Source organism: Bombina bombina, chromosome 12, assembly GCF_027579735.1.
Source record: "Bombina bombina isolate aBomBom1 chromosome 12, aBomBom1.pri, whole genome shotgun sequence".
Classification (NCBI taxonomy): domain Eukaryota; kingdom Metazoa; phylum Chordata; class Amphibia; order Anura; family Bombinatoridae; genus Bombina; species Bombina bombina.
In genome coordinates, this window is record NC_069510.1 from 125,914,068 (window position 1) to 125,933,210 (window position 19,143).

Sequence of the window (19,143 nt, forward strand, 5' to 3'; positions counted from 1 at the left end):
CCAGGGTTTGTTAGCTCTTTGAGTAATTTTGAGCCGTCCATATACGAGCAAAATGTCCAGCTTTGCAGAGATGTCTTGCATGACGCTTTTGCGGATGGTGGCAGGAGTGTATCAAGTCAGCCGGAGCTCTGGAAAGATCCGCCCCCGGTAAAGCTCTGTATTTTATACTGGTGCCACCATCTTGTAGCTAATGTATTGTATCATGTGATAGGTGCAGTGCACTTTATCTCATTACAGAATCCAGCTGGTAAAGCTCTGCATTTTATACTGGTGCCGCCATCTTGTAGCTCACGTATTGTTGTATCCTGTGATAGGAGCAGTGCACTTTATCTCATTACAGAATCCATCTGGTAAAGCTGTGCATTTTATACTGGTGCCGCCATCTTGTAGCTGTGTATTGTTGTATCCTGTGATATGAGCAGTGCACTTTATCTCATTAGAGAATCCAGCTGGTAAAGTTCTGAATTTTATACTGGTGCTGCCATCTTGTAGCTGTTATTGCTGTATCCTGTGATGGGAGCAGTGCACTTTATCTCATTACAGAATCCAGCTGGTAAAGCTTTGCGTGTTATACTGGTGCTGCCATCTTGTAGATCACGTATTGTTGTATCCTGTGATAGGAGCAGTGTACTTTATATCATTACAGAATCCAGCTGGTAAAGCTCTGCATTTTATACTGGTGCCAGCATCTTGTAGCTGTGTATTGTTGTATCCTGTGATAGGAGCAGTGTACTTTATCTCATTACAGAATCCAACTGGTAAAGCTCTGCATTTTATACTGGTGCCGCCATCTTGTAGCTCATGTATTGTTGTATCCTGTGATAGGAGCAGTGTACTTTATCTCATTACAGAATCCAACTGGTAAAGCTCTGCATTTTATACTGGTGCCAGCATCTTGTAGCTGTGTATTGTTGTATCCTGTGATAGGAGCAGTGTACTTTATCTCATTACAGAATCCAACTGGTAAAGCTCTGCATTTTATACTGGTGCCGCCATCTTGTAGCTCATGTATTGTTGTATCCTGTGATAGGAGCAGTGCACTTTATCTCATTACAGAATCCAGCTGGTAAAGCTTTGCGTGTTATACTGGTGCCACCATCTTGTAGCTCACGTATTGTTGTATCCTGTGATAGGAGCAGTGCACTTTATCTTATTACAGAATTCAGCTGGTAAAGTTCTGCATTTTATACTGGTGCCACCATCTTGTAGCTCATGTATTGTTGTATCCTGTGATAGGAGCAGTGCACTTTATCTCATTACTGAATCCAGCTGGTAAAGCTCTGCATTTTATACTGGTGCCGCCATCTTGTAGCTCACGTATTGTTGTATCATGTGATAGGAGCAGTGCACTTTATCTCATTACAGAATCCAGCTGGTAAAGCTCTGCATTTTATACTGGTGCCACCATCTTGTAGCTCATGTATTGTTGTATCATGTGATAGGAGCAGTGCTCTTTATCTCATTACAGAATCCAGCTGGTAAAGCTCTGCATTTTATACTGGTGCCGCCATCTTGTAGCTCACGTATTGTTGTATCCTGTTATAGGAGCAGTTTACTGTCACAGATCTGTGATGTTACCGGCTTTATGACAGATGTACCTTGCACTTTAGCTCACATAATACATGCATCACATTTTTGTATTTATTTTTTGCACAGTTAACGGTTACATAATAAATATAAGCACCAAGATGGTGGCGTTCAGTGTGAAGATGCAGAGCGTCACTAACTAATAATTGTAAGGGGTGAAAACAAGAGAACTATATTGAATACAGCTGCAGGCAAAGGATGAACAATACCATGATGAGTAATAACCACATGATACAGTTGTACTCAGTAGCTTAAAAAAGGGTTATAAAACCCCACATTTTTCTTTCATTATTCAGATACAGAATACAATTTTAAACAACATTGCAATTTACTTCTGTTATATAATTTGCTTCATTCGTAAGATATCCAAGGTTGAAGAAATAGCTATGCACATAGGTGAGCGAATCACACAAGGCATCTATGTGCAGCCACCAATCAGCAGCTACTGAGCCTATTTAGATATACTTATCAACAAAGGATATAAAGAAAATGAAGCAAATTAGATAATAAAAATAAAGAACGTTGTTTAAAATTGCTGCTCTTTCTAAATCATAAAAGAACAAATTTGGGCTTCATGTCCCTTTAAAGAGATAAAAACAGATTATAAACTACAGGATTATGAACCTTCATATAGAAGAATAATTGTTATGAAAACTGCAGCTTTATTTTGTCAAATGAGTACATTGTTTTACGTTTATTCTTTTCACTGATTTCCCTGTCCCCCACAACAAAAGAACCTCTACTAACCAATCACAAACTAATATTCAGATATAGAACAAGCTCTGTTTGCGCATGTGCAGATTGGGGTAGCCTGCCCTTCTGTATTTCCATAAAGGGACAGTCTACTCCAGAATTGTTATTGTATAAAAAGATAGATAATCCCTATATCACCCATTCCCCAATTTTGCATAACCAACACGGTTATATGAATATACTTTTTACCTCTGTGATTACCTTGTATCTAAACCTCTGCAGACTGGCCCCTTATTTAAGTTCTTTTAACAGCCATGCATTTAAGCCAATTAGTGCTGACTCCTAAATAACTCCACGCAAGTGAGAACAATGTTATCTAATATGGCACAGATGAAGTAGCATTGGCTAGCTGTGAAAAATTGTCAAAATTCACTGAGATAAGAGACACCCTTCAAGGGTTTAGCGATTAGCATATGAGCCTTCCTAGAAGCTTTCAACAAAGAATACCAAGAGAACAAAGCAAATTTGATAATAAAAGTAAAATGTAAAAGTAAACCAGTGATCTAACTTGGTGCTTTATCATTACAGTGCAGATTATTGACTGTGAGAAGTACACACAAATAAAGGGGCATTGATATACAATAATATAGTGTAATCTATACATTATAGTAATTATATACTGTGTAAGGGAGACATTAGCATCTCATAACCCTCCACACTCCTGTGCAAGCTGATAAAGTGCAGTATGCAGAGGTAGTGAGCGTATTACATAAAGAGAGCTTGGGGAAGAAAGGATAAATACTATTTATATGTACTCCCCGGAGACCTTATTTAATATAATGATTCCGTAATGTGTCTACCATGGGGAGATGGGTTATAGCATTAACAACTTACAAAAGGAAAATAGTGTGTGCCTATTATAGAAATAGGTTATTAAAGCCATCGCTAAGTTTCACCCTCCGATGCCAACAACGACTCCATGCCGTTGCTAGGACTCACTAACCTTGAGGGGGCCTGAGGGCCCCCATCTCCCTCCACCAGTCCGATCTTGCCCTCATATTGAAGAGCAGGCTCGGGGCTACACACGGAGCGTGACGACATCACGCATTGAAGCGATGATGTCATCACACAACTTTATTTACAACCTTCAATTGACAGTTATGGAGAGATGGGGGCATGCTGCTTAGATGCCCGTATCTTGGGCATCTAAGCAGCTACAGACCCCCCGTTGGAAAGGTAATTGCCTCACCGTTCCAATGGTGTAAGTCTTTAAAGTGTAGTAAAAACAAATTTAAAATAAATACATTTTAAAAACCAATTAAGAAAATGATAAGGGGGTCTCTAAAAGGCACAAAGATCAAAATTGCCTAGAGACCCCCAAAATAGACTTTCCTAAAATAAATCAATTAAAAAAATAAATAAATTTAAGTATATTAGCTAAATGATCACCGTGGTAACCAGCGTTACTGGAGTGATCACCTAGCTAAGAAAAATTACATTCCCTTACTATACGGATACCGATATAATATTTGTAATCACATGAACACCTGGATCATGTGATAACAAATTAATGTTAGAGAGATGCTTTTTATAAATCAGTCTTTTAGAGTCATTGGAAGGTGCTCAAAACACCCTCTTTGCGCAGCTCTCACCGTCTTTCAAAACCCCTGTATTTTTACTGCAAAGAAGATTATTTTTTTTGCAATAAAATTACTATATTTTCTAGCAGCATAATTTCTTTCAAAATATCTATTCACTTTGTAAAGAGAATTATGGCTGAGCGTCTGATGAGTGACGAGGAAGCAGCTGAGTTCTTTATGAACTCCGACTTTGTCTCCTTCTCGGATGACGCTAGATCTGCTAGAGAAGACTGACAGCAGCTTTGTCCCTGGTGCACAGTTTTGGAAAGTACACCCCTTTGCGCATCAAATAAGGGGCTACATGTATATATAGCTCAAAATTTGAGTGCGTAAGAAATAGCTGAACATGTCACTTAGAAGAAAAAAAAATTCTAACCAAAGCACCACATTCCGTTAATTTTTACGCACTCCACTTTTGTGCTAGAAATACATGTAGCCCCTCATTTGATGCCCGAAGGGGAGTACTTTATACAAATGTGTACTTTATGTACCCTTTTTAACTTCCCATGTGGCTAGAGTTGTTTAATTGCAGACATGACAGCCTAAAAAAAGTCTAAAATAATTTGTATGGGTGATGTCTGCAATTAAACAGCTGTAGCCACCTGGAAAGTTAAGATACAGTAAATAAAGTGCACATTTTTGGAAAGTACGCCCCTTGGTGTATCAAATAAGGGGCTACATGTATATATATATATATATATATATATATATAGCATAAAATTGGATATATAGCACAAAATTGGAGTGTGCAATATATAACTAAACTGCAAACCTTGCTCAGAAAACGTTTTGTTTTTTTAAACAAGTGCAATATTTGCTTATTTGTTACATACTCCAGTTTTGAGATATAAATACAAATAAACCCTCATCTGATAGACCTGGGAGTGTAGTTTCAAAAAATGTATAGTTTAGTTGCCATATCTTAACTTCCCTGGTGGCTAGAACGGTTTAAATGCCAGTAACAGAACATTACATTTAAAAACGCAGTTTTTGATTATGTACTAAATTGACATCCCGGCAATAAAACAGTAGAAAAGCACAGTAAACTGTTCACAATTTTTACTTATTTTATACAGGTTATCTACTACAAATATTTATCCACACAGGTTTTGATGATAGAGTTTACAAAAATAAAAATTGCATAGTTAATTATTGAGTCGGGAGTAAAAATACATACTTTTTTCTAATGTTTTGCTTTATTTTTCAAACATGATAAATACACATATAATAATAATACAATATTTAGAATCCGCAGAAAAAACAATATACAGGTGGCCCTCGTTTTACAACGGTTCAATTTACACCGTTTCAGAAAAACAACCTTTTTTTCCCAGTCATGTGACTGCTATTGAAAAGCATTGAGAAGCAGTGCATTTATTAAAATAGCCAGTAGGTGGAGCTGTCTGCTTGTGTTGCAGCAAAGCCAAGCAAGCTGAAATTAATCAGTTTAACCAGACCTGAGCTATCGAGCAGATTTAAAAGAAACAAGATCTTCCTGTCTATAACTCAGTCCAGATTGGAATGCATAGAAAGAACTGTTTGCAGAAAAATGCAAGTGAAGTCTGTGTTGTGTGATTATTTTATTAGGTTTATAATGCTGTTTAGCAAATGTTTTTGTTCATTTAACTTAGTTTAATTATATATTCTGTGTTGTGTGATTAGTTTATTAGGTTTATAATGCTGTCTAGCATTTAAAGTCTTCATTTCAAAGCTTTAAAAACAATGTATTAGGTGTTACTTATGACAATTTTGAGAGGGGCCTGGAACCTCTCTCCCTCATTTCCCATTGACTTACATTATAAACTGGGTTTCAATTTACAACGGTTTCGATTTACAACCATTCCTTCTGGAACCTAACCCCGGCGTAAACTGAGGGCTACCTATATAGTTTGTATAGGTTATTCACACAAAAACAACTTCTAAAATTGTATGAATGTGAATTGCAACAAAAAGCTCAAAACCAGCTTAGCACACAGGTGGGAAATGGCTTAGCAGCTAAAGGGTTAAAGGGATAGAAAACCCCAACATTTTCTTTCATGATTTGGATAGAACATACAATTTTAAACAATTTTCCAATTGACTTCAAACACACTGTCCTTGCCGCTGCAGATCCAGAATGAGGCTATGTCGTGACGGTGGAGCGGAGGTTGGACTGATCCACTAGAACTCAGCTAAGGGGGTGCAGGCTGTAAAACGGCCAGAGCGACCGAGCAGGCAAAAGTAAAAACAAAAAGAAACAGCCGCACGGCAAGAGGCATCAGAAGGAAGGGCTGATGAAGTAAAAAAAACTTTAATTGGAACAATTTTAAGCAAATTTCTAATTTACTCCTATTATTTCAATTTATTTTTGTTCTCTATGTAACTTTATTTAAAAAAAATATAGGAATGAATGGTTAGGAGACAGCCCATTTTTGGTTCAGAACCCTGGATAGCACTTGCTGATTGATGGCTACATTTAGCCACCAATCAGCAGTCGTTGCTCAGGTGCTGAGCCTAAAATGGGCTGGATGTTAAGCTTTACATTCTTGCTTTTTCAAATAAAGATACCAAGAGAACAAAGAAAAATTGATATTGAGCAAATTAGAAAGTTGCATAAAATGGCTGCTCTAGCTGAATCATTAAAGAAAAATTTGGGTATAGTGTCCCTTTAAATAAAATTAATTTGTTACAATATAAATATAGCTTTAATTAGGTCACTTGCTAGGGGATTTTTCCTTATCTCTTGGTTCTGTAAAAGGAGGGTTTAAAAGGACCACTAAACAAAGTAGAATGGCATAATGAAAAGACAATGCAAAAATCACTTAGTCATGTGACAGTTATCAGCCAATCACAAAATGCATTTACGTATATGCTGTAAATCTTGCACATGCTCAGAAGGAGCTGGGGCTTCAAAATGTTTACATATAAAAAAAGATTATATACATTTAGATCATGGAAGTGAATTGGAAAGTTGTTTAAAATTGTGTGCTCTAGCTAAATCATTAAATTTAATTTTGACTTGAGTGTCCCTTTAAGTATCCCGGGTTAATTAGCCATACCAGAAAATTGGTCCATTAGGCCTGCCTACTTGTGAGGCTACAGACACTTGTTAAACATAGATATAATTCCCCCCTCCCATTTCCCATCCCTTGGTTATAATGATAATCACTTGCGATTATCATTATTTATTGTATAAAAAGATAGATAATCCCTTTATTACCCAATTTTGCACACAGTTATATTAATACACTTTTAACCTCTGTGATTACCTTGTAGCTAAGCCTCTGCTGACTGCCCTCTTGATTCAGTTCTTTTTACAGACTTGCATTTTAGCCAGTGCTGACTCATAAATAACTCCATGGGAGTTATGTTTCCTCCCCACAGCCCATAACCCCCCTTCAGTCCCGCTATCCCCTTCCTTTTCCTCCCCTCAGCCACCTACCCCCCCCCTTCATTTTCCTCCCCTCAGCCACCTACCCCCCCCCCTTTTCCTCCCCTCAGCCACCTACCCCCCCCCCCCTTCCTTTTCCTCCCCTCAGCCACCTACCCCCCCCTTCCTTTTCCTCCCCTCAGCCACCTACCCCCCCCTTCCTTTTCCTCCCCTCAGCCACCTACCCCCCCCCTTCCTTTTCCTCCCCTCAGCCACCTACCCCCCCCCCCTTCCTTTTCCTCCCCTCAGCCACCTACCCCCCCCCCCTTCCTTTTCCTCCCCTCAGCCACCTACCCCCCCCCTTCCTTTTCCTCCCCTCAGCCACCTACCCCCCCCCCTTCCTTTTCCTCCCCTCAGCCACCTACCCCCCCCCTTCCTTTTCCTCCCCTCAGCCACCTACCCCCCCCCCTTCCTTTTCCTCCCCTCAGCCACCTACCCCCCCCTTCCTTTTCCTCCCCTCAGCCACCTACCCCCCCCCTTCCTTTTCCTCCCCTCAGCCACCTACCCCCCCCCCTTCCTTTTCCTCCCCTCAGCCACCTACCCCCCCCTTCCTTTTCCTCCCCTCAGCCACCTACCCCCCCCCCTTCCTTTTCCTCCCCTCAGCCACCTACCCCCCCCCTTCCTTTTCCTCCCCTCAGCCCCCTACCCCCCCCCTTCCTTTTCCTCCCCTCAGCCCCTATCCCCCTTTTTACCCCTCCCCTCAGCCCCTAGCTATACCACTTTTCCCCTCTCCCTCTCAGCCCCTATCCCCCTTCCTTTTCCTCCTCTCAGCCCCTATCCCCCTTCCTTTTCCTCCTCTCAGCCCCTATCCCCCTTCCTTTTCCTCCCCTCAGCCCCTATCCCCCTTCCTTTTCCTCCCCTCAGCCCCTATCCCCCTTCCTTTTCCTCCCCTCAGCCCCTATCCCCCTTCCTTTTCCTCCCCTCAGCCCCCTATCCCCCTTCCTTTTCCTCCCCTCAGCCCCTATCCCCCTTCCTTTTCCTCCCCTCAGCCCCTATCCCCCTTTTTGTTTCCTCCCCTCAGCCCCTATCCCCCTTTTTGTTTCATCCACTCAGCCCCTATCCCCCTTTTTGTTTCATCCACTCAGCCCCTATCCCCCTTTTTGTTTCCTCCCCTCAGCCCCTATCCCCCTTTTTGTTTCCTCCCCTCAGCCCCTATCCCCCTTTTTGTTTCATCCACTCAGCCCCTATCCCCCTTTTTGTTTCATCCACTCAGCCCCTATCCCCCTTTTTGTTTCCTCCCCTCAGCCCCTATCCCCCTTTGTTTCCTCCCCTCAGCCCCTATCCCCCTTTGTTTCCTCCCCTCAGCCCCTATCCCCCTTTGTTTCCTCCCCTCAGCCCCTATCCCCCTTTGTTTCCTCCCCTCAGCCCCTAGCTATACCACTTTTCCCCCCACCCTCTCAGCCCCTACCCCCTTCCTTTCCTCCCTCTCAGCCCCTACCGCTCTTCCTTTCGTCCCTCTCAGCCCCTACCACTCTTCCTTTCCTCCCCTCACCCCCTACCCCCCCTTCCTTTCCTCCCCTCAGCCCCTATCTATACCACTTTTCCCCCCTCCCTCTCAGCCCCTACCCCCCTTCCTTTCCTCCCCTCAGCCCCTACCCCTCTTCCTTTCCTCCCTCTCAGCCCCTACCCCTCTTCCTTTCCTCCCCTCAGCCCCTCCCCCCCTTCCTTTTCAGTCAGCACCTCTCACCCTTCTGTCCTATCTCACCTGTCACATTGAGCTCTCTGTCTTCTTCACAACACTCCACAAAGCGGCCGCAGTAGAAGCGTGGATAGGACAGGTAACTTGTTAGAGCAGCTGCTGCGCCTACGGCAATAGTTATAGTGATAGGCTCCATTAATACCGCCCGATAGGGGGAAAAGATAAGAAGGAAAGTCACTGTCAGCCACTTCATCTTAACGACCTATACAATCCCTACAGCACGAAACAACATACCGCACATGCGCAATACATCCACTCTCACCGCGACGAGCACGCGCAGTATACACTGTCTGAACCTAAAGCTACTGAGAATGCGCGCCACAGCTCCAGAGGTACCGTCTGCGCATGGGTGATTTCTATACCACAATATGGTTTGTACTCCCATTTGGAGAGGGCACTTTCAAGAGATAAAGTGCATACAAGCAGGCTGACACTTGCAGCATTCAGTACGTTGTGATGTATCTGCTCCGCACTGGATAGTAAGTCACGGTGGTATTAGTAATACTGAGATTGCTGGAACAAATTTCGAAAAGGTTGTGCAAGGTTTCCTATCAAATAAAATAGCGTGAGTGCACACCCTGGAAGACTTTCTTTAAATCTCTGGGTTGTAACCATCACCAGATATGAAGAGTCCTTCTTCTATTCAAAGACCAGACTGAAACCACAGTATTCCTGTGCTTCTCCTCTTTAGCTTTTTTTTCAGCAGGGTGTTAATTTTTGTGTGCCGTATAGATAACATTGTGCTCACACCCATACCTATTACCTAGCTCTTTTCCTCAAACGCCCTTACGCAAATGGGTACAATAAAATATCTCCCATAAGCAAAACAATAACTTACAAATACTTTTGAAGAAAACCAGTGTAGTATATATCCACATACACCCACACACATATATACCCCCACATACATACACACACATATATCTACACACACACACACATATATACCCCACACATACACATATATACCCCCCCCCCACATACATACATACATACACACTCACATGTATATATACACACACAGATATATATACCCCCCACACACATACATACACATATATACCCCCCCCCCCACATACATATATATACACACACACATATACAGTATATATATATATGTATATATATATATATATATATCCCCTAACACAGTGATTTTTAACCTTTTTTTTGCCGTGGCACACTTTTTTACATTAAAAAATCCTGTGGCACACCACCATCCCAAAATTAAAAAAAAATCACACATTGTAGCCTAATACAGCATATATATATACACATACAGACAAACACACACATACTGTATGTAGTAGCCTAATACAGCATATATATATACACATACAGACAAACACACACATACTGTATGTATTGTGCTGTTATGCCATGCCTCCTACAAACTACCCCTGCACTGGGAGTAAAAAACAAGCAAAGTTTAAAAAATATGTCACACTGTTGTCAGTCTGCCGTGGCACACCTGAGGATCTCTCACGGCACACTGGTTGAAAAACACTGCCCTAACACACATATATACCCCCTCACACACATATATACCCCCCACATACATATATACACACACATATATATTTATATATACATAGATACACACACATATATATACCCCCTCACACATACATACACTACACACACACATATATATATACCCCCTCACATACACATACATACACAACACACACATATATACCCCTCACACACACATACATATATACCCACACATACATACATATATACACACACACACACATATATATATACATACATACACACACATATATATACCCCCTCACACACACATACATATACACTACACACACACATATATACCCCCTCACACACACACATATATATTCCCATGCACACACATATATATATATATATATATATACCCCTCACACACATACATACATACACACACATATATATACCCCCCCACACACACACATACATACATACACACACACACACATATATACCCCCCACACATACATACATACACACACATATATATATACCCCACACACATACATACACACACACATATACCCCCCCACACACACATACACACATATATATATACCCCCCACACAAGCATACATACACACACATATATGTACCCCCCACAGTCACACATATATATACCCCCATACACATACATACACCCACACACACATATATATATACCCCCACACATACACACACATATATATATACCCCCCCCACACACATATATATATAAATATACACACCACACATACATACAAACATACATACACACACATACATACATAGTATTACACACACATACATACATAAATGTACACACACTTTCTCATGCATACACACATACATACATACATACACACACTTTCTCATGCATACACAGACACACATATATACATACATACATACACACACATACATACATACACAGTCATACACACATACATACATACACATAGATACATACACACACACACGCATGCGTACACACATACATACATATAAACACACACATACACATACATATAAACATACACACACATACCTGCACACACAAATGTACACACTTTCATACATACACACATATACATGTACACACACATACTCATACATACACCCTCACATACATACATACACACATGTACACTCACATACATACATGTACACACATGTACACTCACATACATACATGTACACACACATACACTCACATACATACATGTACACATATACATACTCATACACACTCTCATACATACTATGTACACACACATACACACTCTCATACATACATACATTCATGTACACACACATGCACACTCTCGTACGTACGTACATACATGTACACACACATACATGTACACATACATACACACTCTCATACATACATACATGTACACACACATATACATACACACACATACATACATGGCCACAAACACATACAAAAGCGACAGAAAGAAGACAAGAGGCGCCTCATAGGGTGAGTATGAGTAAACAATGGGTGACACTTTGCATGAAGACAAGTGGCAACTCACATTTAGAAGGGCACTACATGTAGTGCACGTATCTCAGACTGAAGCAGACCGGTCCCTCCAGTGAGACAAACCCGGGCACAGTGGCGGTCAGGAGGAAACAGCAGCAAGCCGGCACAACGATGTTGGTGTCCTCGACCGGGTGGCGTGGGAACACACTGCAGTGCCCTCCTTGAAGGCTCCAAGCAATAACTTGTATTTCTCAGCCTCTCCCAGGATTTGGACGGAAGAATATTTGGCAAATTGCTTTGTGTTCTCAAAGTCCTGGAGATCTACGCACAGTTTCCATGTGCCTGCTAAAGTTATCTTGTTAATATTATTGTTTTCCAATAAGAGCTCATTCAGTCGGCTGCAGAATCCTGTCTTGTATGATTTCCAATCACGGAAGAAGTCAACAGAACCGTCCCAGCGCAGCTGAAACACTGTTATTGTAGGTGTATATACTGCTACTTCAGAGGTGTTATGTAGTCAAAAAGTACAGCGGATTGTTTCGCACCACAGCTCCGAGGTACTGTCTGCGCATGCGTGGTTTCTATACCCAACTCTTTTCCTCAAATGCCCTTACGCAAATGGGTGCAATCCGCTGTACTACTGAAGGGGGGGGGGGCTCTCTATATATCCCCGTATATTTTCCTCCACTAGATAATTCAAAGAATTTTACACAAGTCCAACCTGCCCTTTAGGAAACCCTCCAAATTCTACCCTATACAAGATAGGGACAATATCCTTATGACCTAACAAAAAAGGATTGAAACAGTCCTAAAAGAACTGTCTAATCAGGCTAGGGAGGGATTTAGGAATAATCTCAGATGGAAAGAAAGGCAGGCTCTCAATAATTTGAAATCTAATCAAGAGATAACCATAAGGGCAGCTGATAAGGGGGTATGCGTAGTGGTTATGGACGGGAGTTGGTTAATAGGAGAAGCGAAAATACAGCTGGAGGACCAGACACAGTATTTGACAGTAAAGGGGGATCCAACAAGATCATTTAAAGTGGAAATTAGCCGTCTAATAGATGAAGGAAAGGAGCTGGGAATTTTTTTATTCTAAAACAGCTGAGTACCTGTGGGTGGATCACCCAGTAGTGCCAATATTTATTCACCTGCTCAAAGTGCATAAAACTCTGACAAATGTAACCGGGAGACCCATTGTGAGTGGGATCGGTTCACTGACTGGGCTGCAGATTCTCAAATAGAAAAGCAAAGACTATAGGAAATATAGTATCCCCTACAGAACTCCTGGTCAAGAACACCACTACAGGGTCATGGTTGACTCACAGAGGGGTATACCGGTGTAGCAACCGAACTTGCAAAGCCTGTGAACACCTAACACCAGGGAAGGAATTTAAAAGTGAAATGACTGGTAGAACATTTGAACACAAAGAGGTTTTGAATTGCAGATCCTTTAATGTTTATTTGTTGACATGCACTCAGTGTCACGTACAGTACACAGGCCTAACCACACGAAAAGTAAGAGAAAGAATACGTGAACACATAACAAATATAAAGGCAGGAAAACTTACAACACCCCTAGTCCAACACTTTAAGCACAAACATTCTAGTTCCCCTGATACAATGAGATGGACTTGGATAGAAAAAGTAAGACAAAAGACCAGAGGTGGGGATTTGGATTATGTCCTTGCGAAAAGAGAGGTCTTCTGGATTTTCAAGTTGGGCACTAGGATGCCCCAGGGACTAAACTCCGAATTCGACCTAGTTAACTTTTGGCATTGACTGTTTGGATGAGATCAGATCAAGCGATTTTGGCATATAATGAACAAGATATGTTATAACTAGTGTTTTCAGAAGAATTCACGATCTACAAAGTCAAATTTAACACACCACAGTCACACTTCACTGTAAATTTGCTCTTTTTCTGGCACTAAACAATATAGGGTCATTAATTAGTACTGCATTAATTAATTAGTACTGCATTTCATTTTATCCTACCTGAAGCCACCACGATGGGTACTTAAGAAATACACACAGAGTTATATATATATATATATATACTAGTCCTAAAGCCCGTTCACACGGGCCATTTTTTGCAGTACAGTGGTCCCACCCCTGGCGTTCTCTCCCTCCCACTCTCTTTTGCTTTCTCTCTCTCCCCCCTCTCTTTTGCGCTCTCTCCCCCCCCTCTCTCTCTCCATCTCCCCCTCTCTCTCTCTCTCTCTCTCGCTCCCCTCTCTCTCTCCCCCCTCTCTCTCTCTCTTTCTCTCTCCCCCCCCCCTTTCCCTCTCTCTCTCCCCTCTCTCTCTCTCCCCTCTCTCTATCTCACCCCTCTCTCTATCTCCCCTCTATCTCTCTCTCTCTCCCCCCCTCTCTCTCTCTCGCCTCTCTCTTTCTCTCTCCCCCCCTCTCTCTCTCTCGCCTCTCTCTTTCTCTCTCCCCTCTCTCTGTCTCTCTCTCCCCCCTCTCTCTCTCTCTCCCCCTCTCTCTCTCTCCCCCCTCTCTCTCCCCCTCCTCTCTCCCCCTCTTTCTTCCCCCCCCTCTCTCTCCCCCTCTCTTTCTTTCCCCCCTCTCTCTCTCTCCCCCTCTTTCTCCCCACTCTCTCTCTCCCCCCTTTCTCTCTCCCCCCCGCTCTTTCTTTCCCCCCCACTCTCTCTCCCCCCCCCCCTCTCTCTCTCTCTCTCTCTCTCCCCCCTCTCTCTCTCTCTCTCCCCCCTCTCTCTCTCTCCCCCCTCTATCTCTCTCCCCTCTCTCTCTCTTCTCTCTTTCTCCCCCCCTCTCTCTCTCTCTCCCCCCTCTGTCTCTCCTCTCTCTCTCTTGCCCCTCTATCTCTCCCCCCTCTCTCTCCCCTCTCTCTCTCTGCCCCTCTATCTCTCCCCCCCTCTCTCTCTCCCCCCTCTCTCTGTGTCTCTCCTCTCTATCTCTCTCCCCCCTCCCCCCCCCTCTCTCTCTCTCATTCTCTCTCTCTCTCTCTCCCCCCTCTCTCTCTGTCTCTCTCTCTCTCTCTCCCCCCTCTCTCTTTCCCCTCTCTCTCTCCCCCTTTAACTCCCCCCTCTTTCTCCCCCTCTCTCTCCCCCCCTCTCTCCACATCTCCCCCCTCTCCCCACATCTCTCCCCATCTCCCCCCTCTCTCCACATCTCTCCCCTCTCTCCACATCTCTCCCCTCTCTCCACATCTCCCCCTCCCTCACTCCACATCTCCCCCCTCTCTCCACATCTCCCCCCATCTCCCCCCTCTCTCCACATCTCCCCCCCTCTCCCCACATCCCTCCACCCTCTCTTGAGCTGTTTGAGCTCTCTTCACGGGCCTTCACGCTAGGCTCCGCCCCCTTCACGGGCCTTCCCGTTAGGCCCCGCCCCTTCACGCTCGGTCACGCCCACTTTTGCTCGGCGCAGTCGGCAGAACAGGTAGGGACTTAGGCCAGTGTGTTTATCCGCGTGCAGTCTCTACTGCGCATGACAGCTTCGGACAAACACACTTGGCCTTTTATAGTATAGGATATATATTTTGAACAGGCACTTGAACAGAAGAGTTAATTATCTAGTGGCGGAAAATATACAGGGATATATAGAGAGGCCCCCCCTTCAGTGCATATTGTTAGTGATGCAGTAATAAGTAAACAGAGGATATTTATATATATAATTTATTTTTCATGTTTAACTTTGCTAAGGACACAGAGCTATTCACAAGTCTGTCTCTATTAATGATATTAACAATATTTTCTGCATGTATGTAAGTCATAACTAATGTACTCACTGATGTATAATTGTTCCCAGCCCTATTACTGTAAAACAAAATGTGCTGCTTTTTTTGTAATAATATTGTACAAGCAGGACTGTCTATGTATCATGACAGAGGATTGTATAGCGTGGGCTGGGCCGACAGCGTCATTATGGATTGTAAACCTATCACAGAGACTTTTAAGAATTTTAAGTTCAAGTCCGGATAGGCAGATCATACAGCTATGACTACGGCCATTGGCCGAAACGCGTCAGTTGGCCTGTGATGCTGCCGTCACCATCCGGATGTTTGATGATCAGTGTTTGTGAAGTTTGGAGACACTGTTGAGCGTATTTTAATGCAGCTCAATAAAGGAATTTGATTTTATACAAAATGGACTCCCCGGTCATTGATACATGTACACATACTCATACATGCATACACACTCTCATATTAAATACATGTCCACACACACATACTCATACATACACATACATACATAGATGTACACATACACAAACATATACATACATACACTTGTACACACACATACTTACATACATATACATACACATAACTACATGTACACACACATACTCATATATACACACAATTACATACATGTACACATCAATACTCATACATACACACTCACATACATACATACATCTGCACATATACTCATGCATACACACTCATACATACATGTTCACACACATACTCATACCATACACACATATACACACATACTCTCTTACATACATATATACATACATGTACTCTATATATACACATACTCATACATGTACACACACACACTCATACATTCATACACACTGACATTTACACACATACTCATATATACACACACATACATAAATACATGTATACATACACACACATACAAACACACATGTATATACACACACACACACACTCATACATACGTGCATGTATACACACACACTCACATACATACACACTCTCATACACACATATATATACATACATGTACACACATATATACACACACATATACATACATACATGTACACACACATACTCATACATACACACACATACATATACACACACTTATACATACATGTACACAAACATACTCATATATACACATACATACATGTACACACACACATATATACACACACATAAACATTCATACATGAATATACACACACATACATACATGTACACACACATACTCATACATACATGTACACACATATACACATACTCATACATACAGGTACACACATGTACAAACATACTCATTCATACATATAGACACATATATACACATACTCATACATACATACATATAGACACATATACACACATACTCATACATACACACATACATAAATACATACATACATGTACACACATACATACATGCACATACACACACATACATACATGCACACTCATACATACAGACACATATATACATGTACACACAGACTACATACATATACATAAATACACTCTCAATATGGTAATTGTGTAAGGCCAGGATAGTGCCTGGGGTAATTGTGTAAGGGCAAGATAGTTCCTGGGGTAAGTGTGTAAGGGCAGGATAGCACCTGGGTAATTGTGTAAGGGCAAGATAGTTCCTGGGGTAAGTGTGCAAGGGCAGGATAACACCTGGGTAATTGTGTAAGGGCAAGATAGTTCCTGGGGTAAGTGTGTAAGGGCAGGATAGTGCCTGGGGTAAGTGTGTTAGGGCAGGATTGTGCATGGGGTAATTGTGTAAGGGCAGGATAGTGCCTGGGGTAAGTGTGTAAGGGCAAAATGGTGCCTGGGGTAATTGTGTAAGGGCAGGATAGTTCCTGGGGTAAGTGTGTAAGGGCAGGATAGTTCATGGGGTAAGTGTTTAAGGGCAGGATAGTGCCTGGGGTAATTGTGTAAGGGCAGAATAATGCCTGGGGTAATTGTGTAAGGGCAGGATAGTGCCTGGGGTAATTGTGTAAGGGCAGGATAGTGCCTGAGGTAATTGTGTAGGGGTAGAATAGTGTCTGAGGTAATTGTGTAAGGGCAGAATAGTGCCTGGGGTAATTGTGTAAGGGCAGGATTGTGCATGGGGTAATTGTGTAAGGGCAGGATAGTGCCTGGGGTAATTGTGTAAGGGCAGGATAGTGCATGGGGTAATTGTGTAAGGGCAGAATAGTGCCTGGGGTAAGAGTGTAAAGGCAGGATAGTGCCTGGGGTAATTGTGTAAGGGCAGAATAGTGCCGGGGTAATTGTGTAATGGCAGAATAGTTTCCGTGGTCATTTTGAGCGGGATAATAATAAATATTTGTACTAGTAAATATAGCTTAGCTTACTATACTAATATAGCAAGATTTGTTGGCTGCACATCCATGATGCGAATCTCCCGATCTACCACATCCCAAAGGTGCTTTATTGCATTGAGATCTGGGGACTGTTGCCTTTCTATCATCTCGACTCGAACCAGTCTGCCCAGTCTCCTCTGACCTCTGACATCAACAATGCATTTTGTTACGGTACCAACTGTATACCAAGGGTTAATACCAGATGAACAATGTCCTGCATACAGAATCAGCACTTCACAACCTTGATCAGTTTCCCTGCAAACATGAGACCAAGCTCCACATTTCAGGTTTAAAACAGGATAATAACTTTATTTGAAGGCAGCATACAGATTTATACAGGTTTTTGACCCCCCCACAGATGGGGGTTGAAAGAATGTTGTACATTAGATAAAAGGGAGAAGCGCCCTTGACATGATACAATAGGATTAGATTACTTAAACACTTCAACCACAGGACACTCTTGACTCTCCTTATCACTTAGGCGTTTTTCTCTCTGGAGGTGATCAACAATAGAATGCTAAGCATTAATTAGATTGTAGCTGGAGCCAGCCACTTGTGGTTAGAAAATAAAGTTAACACTTTCAGTCCTGACCGAAGGGTCTGTCACATAGCTCCCCCCTTGTGGAACACTCCGGCAGACCCGGCTTGACCCTTTGGCGGGTCAACTTGGGGATGACCGGACTGGGTGGTGGTAGGCATATCAGTTTGCCGGGACAATCCATCGGCATTCCCGTTTAGCTTACCGGGCCGGTAGCTGATGGTGAAGTTATAGGGCTGGAGGGCTAAACTCCACCTCAGCAATCTACCATTGTCTCCTGAGACCCGGTTGAGCCAGACTAAGGGATTGTGGTCCGTTATGAGGGAAAATTCCTGTCCATATAGATAAGGGTTCAACTTTTTCAGTGCCCAGACCAGGGCTAAACATTCTTTCTCCACTGCCGCATAGCTTACTTCCCGAGGTAATAACTTTCTGCTTAGGTATGCGACAGGATGCTCTCCTCCATCCTCCCCGACTTGACTCAGTACAGCCCCCAGTCCA

General features: G+C 42.5%; 1 protein-coding gene across 1 annotated transcript in view; it reads right to left on the reverse strand.

The window, feature by feature from the left end:
• LOC128643108 (torsin-1A) overlaps positions 1–9,276 on the reverse strand; it is a 39,744-nt gene extending 30,468 nt beyond the window's left edge. Inside the window, exon 1 of the mRNA XM_053696059.1 lies at positions 9,035–9,276. Coding sequence (XP_053552034.1) covers positions 9,035–9,221 — 187 coding nt within the window. The 5' untranslated portion in view covers positions 9,222–9,276. The remainder of the gene's footprint in view (positions 1–9,034) is intronic.
• Between the last annotated feature and the right edge of the window lie 9,867 nt (positions 9,277–19,143).